We start from the raw sequence: 12,890 nt of genomic DNA, 5'->3' as shown, positions 1-12,890 counted from the left end.
ATGAGTCACTATAATTTTAACAACCTATCAGGACGTGGCCATGCTGACCCTTGTACTCCATGATGTTAAGACCATCATCACTATGGTACAATTGCTCCTTTTCCGATGATTCTTTTTGGGCCAGTGTTTGCCACCTGTTCTGGCCACTAGACTAAAACTGCCTCATTGCCCAGCACTGATGCTATGGGTCTGCTACAGAAAATGTACATTACTTCCTAGTTTTTTTTTTGCATATTAGATTTGAGTAAGGAGCAGAGTTGTTGTCTAATAAAAGCTTACGTAGCTCCAAAGCTGTCAACTAATTACTCATCCTCACTGTTTTGTTTAAGAGTTATTTCACTTTAAATGTAACAGAGAAATTCTGTATTCCAAAATACACTATATTGCCAAAAGTATTGGCTCACCTGCCTTTAGACCCATATGAACTTTAGTGGCATCCCATTCTTAATCCATAGGGTTTAATATGACGTCGGCCCACCCTTTGCAGCTATAACAGCTTCAACTCTTCTGGGAAGTTTGTTTATGAAATACATAATACACAGTGCTCGCAGTCTTCACTCTAATTCATCCCAAAGGTTTCTATCGGGTTGAGGTCAGGACTCTGTGCAGGCCAGTCAAGTTCTTCCACACCAAACTCAATCATCCATGTCTTTATGCACCTTGCTTTGTGCACCTGAATTCATTTATTTGGATGGTGAGCGAATACTTTTTTACTCCACTACAATTTATAATAAACCATTTTTTTATTTTTGTCCTTCCATGGTCTTATTTAAAAGATCTATTTGACATATGGGCAGTACACAAATTGAGCTGGTATGTAGTAATTTTATTCTTTGGCTTCCTGAAGTAGTTTAGAAATAAAACTAAAGAAAGCATCAGATCTTTAACCCATGAATTTTGTCTATTACCATTAATTAGTTAATCTCCCCCTTAAACATGAAGCAGGACTGGTCTAAAGAAAAGACAAAAACAAAAAAATAGTCAAGTAATTTTGCTTTTAATACTTTAAGTAAAACATAAATAATATGCTTACTTACTTTTACCTAAGTAGAGATTTCAGGGTGTGAGTGTTTGTGTGTGTTAATGGCTGAATGACAAGCAACATTGTAAAGCACTTTGGATAAAAGCACTATATAAGTGACCATTTACAAAGTGTGGGCCACAGTAACATCTGATATTGTTGATAAATGGTCAGTGACTTTAGTAGAATAAGCTGGAGTCTTGAAAATAACAAAATAATTTCCACCTAACAACAGTTTGTAAGTACTTCATCCAGCACTGCTTGAACTTTACTGCTCCTCCACATGAAGTGTAAAGACCAAACCAGCAAGTTTTCTTATCGACTCAGTCAATTGGTGAAATCCACCAGGGGGCATCTTGGATCAACAATCAGCCCCTTAGATCACTAATGATGATACAGGAGCTCCCCAAGACCCTTTTTAATCAAGCTGAGCTCACTGGGATCACATGGCTTCCACTAACTAACTGCACTGTGCACAACATTCCCTAATACAGGCTGTCAACAGTAGAGAAGAGGGAGAAGAGACACATATCTGCCCTCAGCTAACACCTTCCAGTGTTAGTGTTGGTAACCAACAAGACAACATTCTGAGACATTGATGTAGTGATTTACATGGTGATGACATCTCATCAAATATCAGCACTGTTCAAACTACTTTTTTCTTCTATGACACTGAACAAAAGATCCTGCGCTACCTTTATTCCTCCCTCTCTCTCTTTACTTTAAAATTCAACTGTTAAATAATCACACTCCTTATGAAAACTCATAACTAAGCCAACTTCCTGTCCAGTACTTAACGCTCCCTTATGTCAAATGTTTGTGCTCCTTTAACTGTATACTGGGAAGATGGACCATTATTGGTTCACTTTCAATCTCATGCTACTATGAAGAGCTTGATTTCATGATGTTGAAAAATTATTACCAAAAAAATGCAAAAACTAGAATAGAGTCCTTCTTAAAATTGAAATTAAAAGTGCTTTATGGTCTCAAATTAATTTTTCAATTATAATGTGTTATTCAGATTATATAGTTGTATTATAATTGCTGATGTTTTCATGTGTAAGTAGCATTTTAGTTATCTTGTTTGTACCTCACTTGTATGTTGCTCAACTAGTCTTGTATTACATTTTGTAAATCAGTAAAATCAAGTTTTATCCTGGGATATGAACAGTGGACATGGTTGAGGACGCTGAAAATACCAAAATAAAATACCTATATGGCTTTAGGCTGCTGGAAATTACGAGTGACTCAGTGTGCATGTTGGCATTAGTGTGCAGAGAGAAGCTGTGGAACCTTAATATAATCCAGAAACAGCCATGAGCCCTGATTTAGACACTCAGGTTAATCTTCACGGTTTTATACTATGGTAAATTACACTTGACCTCTAAACTTTTGAATGCACATGCCCATCTGTTCAGAGTTTCTGTACTTATTGCGTAAAATCCTGTTCTCTAACAACGCGATTAACCGAAAAAATCTAAATGGGATTCGACCACTACAAGGTGATTTAATGACCATTTGTATATAAACATTCCTCCCTCATCATGCTGTTCACATTCTGACATCACGAGACCAAGACACCTAACAGCTGACAAGTTATTGAAACACTGACTGTTTATGTTGTGGTACACCCACCACTGTTTTTAGCTTTTGTTTCAATAAACTGTTTGAGATGAAGAAATGACCAGTGCAGGCTTCTACTTAAAGGCCCTACTTTCATGATATAATGTCACTGTAGCATGAACTTTTTACATTTTCTATAAATTTCACCTGAAAGTCAAATATCTCTCTTATTGTGTAATATATATGTGTAAGTGTATTTTTGAACCATGATACATTTGCTTTGTCAAAACCACCATTTTACCGGAAACACAATTTTTGTGCAAAACTGATACTTTCATCTTTGCCATGTGCTTCTTTTTTAGAGTTAGAAGTTATGGATGCACAGTCGCCCCATAATACGCAATATGTAAATCGTGAACTGATAATGAAATCGCTTAGTTTCTTGAAGTATATGGTGAATCAACGTGTGACTACAATCAGGACAAAGTCCAGTTTTGGTTTATTTCAGCACTTTTAATAATTACTCAGAGAGGCACAAATACAATTTACAGGGCTACTTCCTTTATGTGTCCAACGGTAACTTGCTGTTCCAGCCTGTGAGGCCTGTGAGCTGTAAATGTACAGCCCTAACCTCACAATATGATTAGGTGATACACACACACATACACACACACACACACACACTCACACACACTCTTCTGCTGGCTCTCTCACACAGCAGAGACATCATGTTTCCTTTCTTGAATCCACATGTAACATTACTCTGAAAGAAATGTGATTGAACATGTTTAGATTTCTTCAGCTGAGCCTTAGTGAGACCTTGAGGTAGATAACGCTCTCCAGTTACCTCAAACATTAGTGCTGTGAAACACACATACAGTCCCATTCACCCCCAGGAACTTGTTTTCACGTAGCATCTTCTGTATAAGGTTTAATATATTTTATATTTCCCTTATGCAAAACGGTTGATATTTAGCTCAGTGACCAAACTGAAAGGAACAAAAACATTTTGGTAATTTATCTGTTTATCAATTCAATGGACTAGACAATTTCATGTTTATATATATATATATATACATATATAGTTGTTTGTCTTTTGTGGCTAAAGTCTAGAACTGAACAAGTAACCTAAAATAGTTTGAACTTCAAAAAGCGACTCATAATTATTTTAAACCAGAGTACCACTGCATCATGAGGGGTCTTCAGTCCTGTGTGTTGTGCAAACTTAACAACTGCTGTCACCTTCACACATAAATCCCCTCTTTGCCTCCTTGCATTCAAACCAACAAATAAAGACAAATCACACAGAAAATGAACACTGAAAGTAACAGAAAATGTGTTATACTCAAACCCTACAGAGACCAAAACTACACAGTTACAGGAACATACATCAACAACTGAACAAAACACAGACATTGCATAACTAACAGAAGTTCACATCACCCCACATAGAAATGCAGGAGAACAAGACTTTCTGCTTTAAAAAATACTGCACAGCTAATTTTGAAAAGAAACTGTGGAGGAACACGTGGAAGGGGGGAAATCGCTTTTCCTTCTTTCCCCTGTAGTCTTTCTGCAGCATTCAGACTATGTTCGAATGTTTTGAAATGCCCTGGAAACTGCTATAATTTCTACATCATAGATTTGCAGAATTTTAAAAGAATGAGAGCAGACACAATGATGATCTGTGCTTTTCATTTTCAGGGTTTCCAAAGATGAAAGAGTGTCAGTGTAAAAGGCAGTACTACAGTATGCCCAAGCCAGGCCAAGCACTAGTAACACTTCCACAGTTTCTTTTAGAATGATTTGGCACTTTTCCTCCTACACATGCTCATTTTAAAATAACAATTCATCTATTTAGACTGTGACTCTTGGTAAAATATTATAAAAACATTGAAACTTGAGCATTAAAAACTGTGGAACTGCCATCTGTCCTTTTTTCCTTGACTGTAGTAACCAACAAAAAGCATCATTCTAGGCGATTAAAGTGAGTGTCCACCATAATCTAAGTGCTCGTTGATCATTAGTGCAAAGTCAACAGTACTGTCAATGTGTGCTTTTACATTTTAAAAAGTATGCTTTGTTAAATGCCAACCATTCTGAAGGCAAATTTAATATTTATTGTGCAAACCAACTAGTCAATCCACTAATTTGCTGAGCTACTGTACGCTGTCAAACAGCGCTCAATTTGAAAAAAATTCTAATAGTAGTATTCTCAACTGAGCACTACAGCAGACTGCAGATAAATACACATGTGCATGTAATATGTTACATTATAGTATCTTACCTATGGCTAAATCCCTACTAACATAACAGCATCGTCTTCTTAAATACTAACATTTGAAAGATTCCTCCTCCACGTAACAGAAGGTGACCAACATATGGGCTACGTTCAGCATCCTCCTGGGACAAACCCTCACAAAGCAACATCTTTACAACTACGCAAACTTCCAGGCATGTGCCCACACTCAGGTCTATACCCTAACCATGATGTTTTAGCAGCTTCTACAGAGAAGATCACACTGAAAACCTGTTGCTGAGAACCGTTAAGTAGCAAATGGTGAAGCAGATCATACAGATCATCTAAATGTATTTGATATAAAAAGTTCAGTGTATGTAATAATGCGTAGGCTTCTTGCAATAGTGTGTTGAAGGGTTTCTACCTTTTTGCACAATTGAGTTCACATCTATCGTATGACTTGCCATCTTTTTTCTCATCTCCAGCAAACGTCTTTGCAGCTCTTAGAGTTGAGTACACCGCACCACCTAAAGACTACAAGGTTGTTTAACAGTACACATTCACTTCTTCTTTACACTGTAAGTGCCAGTAATGAGACAACAGAAACACAAGAGGGAAAGAATATGAAATTGTAACAGAACAAAACACATGTTCAGAGTTTAAAAGAAAAACATGAAATGTTTCTATTCTCTATTTTCCATGTGCAGGGGTTCTGTGGCCCAGTGAGGACACACTGTGCTTACTCGCTTATTCAAATGATTCAATGCCAACTTGTTTCCTTCATCCTGAGGTTCTACCGATCATCTGTCAATCACAAGTGGTCCCATCTTCAACCCCCCGTCCTTTCTAAAAACCCACATAAACGTCTTCCCCCTAAAATGCCCAGAGACCGGAATCTATGGCAATAGCCCATGAGCACAAGGTGTGGCATGAGATGTTTTATTTCCTTCTTAAGAGTAGATGGTGATGACTTCCTGGCCTCCACCTCGCACCAAAAGGACCCGGTTCAGACCCTCCAGGAGAACCTCCAGGAACTCCATGTCTGAGAAGACAGCTGTCAAGGTATAACACAAACTGAGAGCAGGACATCAGATTACTGTACACCACACATTACATCCCACCTCTCAAACCTCATTTTATCATTGGTGACCTGCACACATTCAGTAACATCAAAATTCAAATTACTTGGACTCTCTGAGGGTTTGGTGTGCAGGCTTCACACCAGAGGAGAGGAAGGCTGTTCAGAGGGTTAATGAAACCGATCATAAAATTATGGCCTGCCCTCTGCCCTCCCTGGATGATACAGTAAACTTAAGGCCATCACTGGTGACCCTTCACATCCCACCTATCACCTGTTTGACCTGTTGTCCTCTGTTCGGTGCTTCAGGTCAGTCAATTCTCACACCAAACTAAACAGCAGCTTCTTCTTCTGCTATTAGCCACTGACCCCTACCCAAAAATCACACACTCATGTCACCACTGCCAAGGAAACCTATCCTCTACCTCAATACAATGTGCACTACGCACTTCGGTAGGTTTTAGGTTCTACTGAAGTGCGTATTGGACCATTTTACTTTTATGCTCATAGTATTTATTTTCTTTAAGATTGTATGTTTATTGTATTTTGGATTTTCTTCTTTTAACTGTGTATATTTATTGTATTTTATATTTAATGTTGTTTGCCTGATTGAATTGTGTTGAATTAAATGTTTTACAGTGCACTGTTGTTGGGCAGAATACCTACAATTCCACTGTACCCTCCCTTTTGTGCAATGACACTAAAGTCTATAATATTCTCTTTTGGTAGTAGTTCAGGATACAGTTTTCATCCCCTCCACGGTTCCTTGGTGGTCCAGGCATGTTAAGAAGAACCAGGTGAGCTCCCTGTGACTTGTTGACCACCACCTCGTTCAGTTTAACCGCTGTATGCATCCGGCGAACATTAGACTGGTTCCTAATTTCAAGAGATTTCCACGGTGAGAAAAGTCAACATTGTTAACCAAACTAAAGCAGACAAAATGTCATTCCTAGGCCTTCTTTAGTCATTCAAAAAATGAGCTAAAATCATTCAAAAACCTATTAAGACCAGGGGTCCAGGGGTCGGTAGAGATTTTGATCTAAGTAATCCAAGTCTAAGTGACATGTATCCAGCTCCAGTGAGAACGCTGTTGGTGTCCTAAACTGACATTCACATGAAATGTGGCAACATGTGGGTAAGATGGAAACAAGCAATGTAACGGCATAGTTTACCGACTCTTCTATGACATTTAACTTCAGTAATATACAGTTTTCTGGAGAAGTGACTGTAACATTCAATCACATTTATCAGTAACAGTTTGTCAAGGAGAAAAGTGGTGTTTCAGTTAAAGCATACTACATTAGTGCCAAGCATGAAGGTAAGGTTAAGGGACTGAAGCGTATTGAGGCAGCATTCAAAGATAAAGAAGATATGCATATCATACCTAACATGATGTCCTTTTATTACTCTTTGTTACGGCCAATTGCAACTTACATTATTTAATAGTTACCACTGCCAAAAGCAAGCATCAATCTCTTTAAATGCTGCCTCTTGATCATCAGACTCGCAAATATTAGATCACAAGATCAGAAACACGTGACATCAACTGCCAGAAGCTAAATGATGCTGAAGATAAAAACTATTTCACAAAATTCTGCTTTTCATTCTACTAGAAAAAAAGAAATTAAAAAAATAAAAATACTATTTTAACATCTGGCCAAATTAACACTTTGTATTCGCTAATCACTGTAAAATAACTTGAGGAGAAGCAGAAATTTGCTTATACATGCAAACAATGTGAGATATATTACATGCAAGTAAAAGAAGCTTTTTGACCAAGCAGATAAACACAGAGCACAGAAGCACACTGAACAAAGCAGAATACACACAGTACGGCCTAAGGCAAAGAGAATGCGACTTACAGGCTCTCCCACTCTCTAGAAGGAGGAAAATGGGACAGAACAACAGATACAGGTTTAGATGCTTCCAAGTCAGCTTCCAACTGTCCCACACAGGTTGTTGTGACACCCAAAGGTGACAGAAGTAAAATCCATAAAATAACACCGGGCCGTTTGATGTGTATGGTGGTGTTTTTTGGGGAAAAAAAGCGGCCCCCACCTCTTCCTCTTCACTGATTTTGCAATGTGCTGATTTGAACATTAAAAGCCAATATAAATTGACAGCTGATAAAGTCCACCGATCGACAGTGTGGACAGTATGGGATGAAAACGTGTTAGTGGCCTGGCCATGCACCGAGACTGAAATGGCTGGACGTGTACACACATGCGCACACACACACACCAAGTACAGCCTGAATGCACACACCATGCGCACACTTGTCCCATTTCACCCTGTCAGACTCAATCTGCTGCTACTGCTACTACTACAACTATACATGCTTTTCTGCTGCACCGAGGCCTTGGCACCATCCTGAAGTATTGTCAGTATGTGATGTGTCAATGTTTACAAAATATTTATTTTAACTAAATATCAATTCACAATGGTGCAAATGTCTCTCACCAGGCACATGCAATTACAGCATATTAGATATCACCACCTTTTCAGTATATATACATATAATAGACTTGAGAGTTCTCTAACTGAAGAATGTACTTATCTTAAAGTTACAGATCTATAGAGCAAATATTAAACTTCTTATTCTCCTTTCCTTTTTTGAAACAAATGTATACTTACGGTTTCATGTTAAACAAGTCTCGCACAGCAACGTTGGCATTGCACTCGCGGTTGCGATTACGCTCTGTGAAGAGCTTATCCTTGGTCCAGGTCATGTGAACCCGGTCAAGCCCGGTGTCAGCCTTGTCATTTATCGTAGCGTGAGATGCCGTGTTCCTGTCATGGATGAGTTGGGCCTTAAAAGGACGGACAAAAATCAGGAGAGGTTTGGTGGTATTTCAACCAGGAGACATTTTGTGGGAAAGAGGTGATAAAACTAAATCAACAGATTTAAAGAAGGAATGAAAAAGGAAAAGAAGGGTAGTGTAACAAAGATTAGCATTCATGGAGAAAAATAGGAACAATAATTGAGGTGGAAGAGGAGTAAGAAACCAAAAACAGAGGTACTGTTAATAAAATAGTGCAGAGATTAAAAGATGGGCCAGTGAGGAAGCAACCATGTAAAGTGGGACCAAATAAAAAAGAAACACCTTTCTTTTGACAGTTTGGTTAAAACTTTGCTGGACAACAACGGGAATGATACAAATCAGTATAACAATTACAACAATGCACATGAACTATAAAGAGAACAAATTTACTGGGCATCACAAGACATAAAAAACACTAGAGTCAGCGGACATACACATAGCTGAGGTGGTGGTGGAGTATATTAGGATGTCAAACTGCATACAGGGCTTTCAAACATTTCACAAAAAAGGTTTCTAAACGACTATAAAGTCTGTAAGCCTGTAATTCAAGGAGGATTGCAGGAATAATACAACGCGGCATAACCGAAATAAAAAATTACTTTATTTCAACAGGTTTGACAAAAACCTTGTTTCCTTAAATTCATGTCTGTAACACAGTACAATGTCCACCCACAGTTATACAACCACAGCTAAATGTTAAGAATAAATTATAGATTTATTATGTTGTAAAGATATGTACAATATGGACACTCTTAAAGGTGACAGAAGGGTTGGAAGTGACAACATACCAATAAATGGCATGGTGATGATTAAGCGTAATAAAAAGAAGGAGATGACAGTATTGGCCTCTGATGATATTTCAAACTTGTTTTAAGGTACAACTCAAGTCAACAACACAGGGGAGGGGTAAAAAATGAGAGTTGGGAGTGGGAGTGGGCCAGAAAGTAGTGAAAGCTCAATGAGGCTAATGGCCATTACTAACAGGTTGTTTTGGGCCTAATCCTGATGGTATTTCTTTAAAACTTTATATGTGCTAATAGCACCTGATAGTAAGAATGAGACATGTTCCAAATTGTATGTGTTTTTATGATGGGTTTTTAATTAAATGCGTGAAATAAGATTACAAATTGGAAGTTTAGTGGTGGTTATACCCTAACAATAGGTTTTTACTTCTGGCAATATTATTTAGGCTTCAAAAATCATATTAGCCTATTATCTGCAACAATCCTAAAGCTAATGAATAAATCCCATTAGGTATCTAATAATGGAACCAGGGAGATGCTAAGTGCAAAGACGACTTAAAAAAATATGTCATCTCCATTTATCTTAATAGCACTTAGTTATAGTAATAGTACATCATGCACACACATACACACACACTCTGGAACTAAGTGGGGAGGAGGTTTGTCCGACTCTCAAAGTCTGCAAAAGCTTAACAAATTGTCATAAAAATAGTTAGAATAATAATTAGCAGTTAATTAGGGATCAAGGGTTTTCCAGCCATTACACAACACAAAATAAAAAAAACTGAAATTACATTTGCTATTTTCAGATAATGGGATGTTTGTTACCTGGAACAAGATAGTTAATTCTCCGTACAGCAGCAGGACATCACAGACTTCAGATGCTTTAAGATCAGATTACACTCAGATCTTTAAACACCTGACGTGTCGGTCTGAGAGTGCCAAGACAATGCGGAAGATTTTGTCATTGAGCCAAAGTCATGCACAGTTTCGTGTCTTCTGGGACAAAACTGTCCACTCTCTTAACTCACATGTTTTTTTGGGAGTAGGGATGAGATGGGATTAAGGTAATGGGAGGCTGGGCTGCAATCTGGGGCGTGGCAGGCTGGTTTTCACAAAGACGGTCTTAATGACTATACAGTAGCACTACTGTTGGGCCAATCTGGATTTATGTTTTAAATGTCAGATGTACAGGATGCATGCTATCTGTCAATTTATGAACCAGCTTCTCTTATGGGCTATTCTCAAGGCTGTTAAGCAGTGACGTAGACAAAGGGGCTACTGACACAAATACAGCCCAGACTGGGAAGGTCTGAAAGCTTAACAGATTATCCAGTCCACTTCTGTATTTATTTTTTGGGGGGGCTCAACGCACACTTGAGGCATGGCCCTTAATGAAACTGTGGAAATTTGTTCCTACAGGAGTGTGGCATGATGTACTTACACTCCATCTTGATAAAATGTTCTGAAGTTTCTTTTTGATTGGTATTTTAATACCAATCAAAAATTAGAGTGACTAATTAGAGCGGCAATAAAATCAGTTCTCAATACACTTCTCAATTACCAAACTACAAATTAAACTCTTCCTACTCATTTCACTCATTTCAAAGGTCAGTGTTTATCCTCACTAATAGCAGAATAAAATAATTACTATGTAACAAAACTTGCACATCCATGTTTGTCCTTTGGTAAAAATGGGGACTAAAATTTGATTTTCAGAGTCCAGATCTTAATCCATGATAATAGTGAAATTCGCTATAAAGAGATTAAATGACACGTGACCATTGTTATCCAAAGATTCAGCTTTGTGAAGACAGGCTGCTGTGTCTAATAATGGGGGAAGGTGGGTAATTAGATTTCACTACCTCGTCCTCCTGCGTGTCCTCCATCGGTGAGGACTGCCGGCTGACGTTTGTGCTCTGGTCAGCACCTGGGTTCTTCCTTCGGATTGAGCTACGTGATTCATCAGTGATACTCTGAATCTGAGCGGTGTGGTGCGGCCCAGAAAGGCAGTGGCAAATGAACAGGGAAAGGGGCCAAATGTTATATAATGCAGTGGTTGGCCAAATTCGGCTGAAACGCTGTTGTCATTCAACTATGTAATGGGTTATTTATGTTAAGAGCCTAAATGGCTTGTTTCCATATGAAGTAATAAGCAGACAAATACAAATACAAATACAATGTTAAGAAAAAAAAATTATAAAACACAATAAAAGGCATTTTGTTGAAGATGGTTAGGGGCTAATAATACCATGTAATTAGTGTTAAATTAGAATACAACTAGAGATAATTAGTGATAAAGGGGCTGCGAGTGCAGGTTTGCATGTGCATTACCTCTCTCTCCCTCTCAGTCCTGGACAGATGCATCTGTTTGAGCATCTGAGACCTCTGTTCCATCACGAGCGTCTTCTCATAGGTGAAAGCTGATATGTCATTATCATGCTGCAGAGAGAAGAACAGACACATCAGTCAGTGAATCAATACAATGCTGAGCTGGAAAGAAGCTTGCGCAGTAAAAGCATCTGCTGTAGTGAGCAGCAATCCAACTTGCAAACCTGTTGTCTCCATAGCACTTTGTGTTTCTTTTATTTCTAACTTTTCTGTCATTGACTCTGACAACACAGTTTAATAACACAGCTGAATGGGACAGTGTTTGGCAGACAACCTGTAATTAAATGCTCCCACCACCACATTAATGCAGCATAATGCAGTAAAACTCTTTAGACTTTGCAAAATGAGTAACCACCCCAATGCACAAGTGAATGGGAAGATAGCCAGCACACTTATTCTGTCTAAAGGAGTCTTACCATCTCCACTACTTCCACCTCTGCATTTAGACGCAGGTGGTAAAGGAACATCTGGAGATCTTTCTTCATTTGGATGCTGTTGTCATCCATCTGAGCTACAGTGAAGATACGCATCTTACATTTTCTCCATACCTGGATGGCAAAAAAACAGGGCAGTCAGGGCCGGATGGATGGATTGATGATTAGGAGAATGACCAATATGAGTGGAACATGACTGAGACAGACAATAGTGTAAACGGGGTGAATGTAAAAGGAAAAAGGGGGGAAAACATGAAGCATCATTTGAAGGGATTAGGGATGTTGCAGAGATAGATACAACCTAAACACACACCGACCTTGTGTTGTCGCAGCAGAAAGGGTAGCAGCATCAGCATGCCTCCATCATGAACCACCCACCACACATCAATGGTGCCCTCACTCAGGCGGTCCTGGTTGGTGGGGAAACTGTCCACGTTCTTAGCTACAAGTAAGGCCTGATGCGCTGATGTGGTTTCCCGCACCGTCTCTGGGTGGATAGAGAGGGAGAGGAGTTTGTCTATGGGACACTGCCTAATGAATCAATATCTGCTATATATGTGAGCAGTGGCCTTCAGAGTGGAATGACAATAAATTAAATA

The 12,890-nt window shown here is 38.7% G+C and overlaps 1 protein-coding gene across 6 annotated transcripts in view; it reads right to left on the bottom strand.

Moving 5' to 3' along the window:
- Positions 1-373: 373 nt before the first annotated feature.
- Positions 374-12,890, bottom strand: part of slc12a7b (solute carrier family 12 member 7b) — a 56,022-nt gene continuing 43,505 nt past the window's right edge. For 3 of the 6 annotated variants that reach the window (XM_067485697.1, XM_067485699.1, XM_067485702.1), the window contains exons 19-26: positions 12,609-12,778; positions 12,274-12,405; positions 11,801-11,908; positions 11,332-11,448; positions 8,536-8,711; positions 7,764-7,778; positions 6,644-6,777; positions 374-5,865 (exon numbers count right to left, since the gene is read on the bottom strand). In XM_067485697.1, the coding sequence (XP_067341798.1) occupies positions 5,774-5,865; positions 6,644-6,777; positions 7,764-7,778; positions 8,536-8,711; positions 11,332-11,448; positions 11,801-11,908; positions 12,274-12,405; positions 12,609-12,778 (944 nt within the window). In that variant the 3' untranslated portion in view covers positions 374-5,773. The remainder of the gene's footprint in view (positions 5,866-6,643; positions 6,778-7,763; positions 7,779-8,535; positions 8,712-11,331; positions 11,449-11,800; positions 11,909-12,273; positions 12,406-12,608; positions 12,779-12,890) is intronic. The other 3 variants (XM_067485698.1, XM_067485700.1, XM_067485701.1) reach the window with 3 other exon arrangements.

Source organism: Channa argus, chromosome 19, assembly GCF_033026475.1.
Source record: "Channa argus isolate prfri chromosome 19, Channa argus male v1.0, whole genome shotgun sequence".
Classification (NCBI taxonomy): domain Eukaryota; kingdom Metazoa; phylum Chordata; class Actinopteri; order Anabantiformes; family Channidae; genus Channa; species Channa argus.
This window is presented reverse-complemented; position numbering and strand designations above follow the sequence as displayed.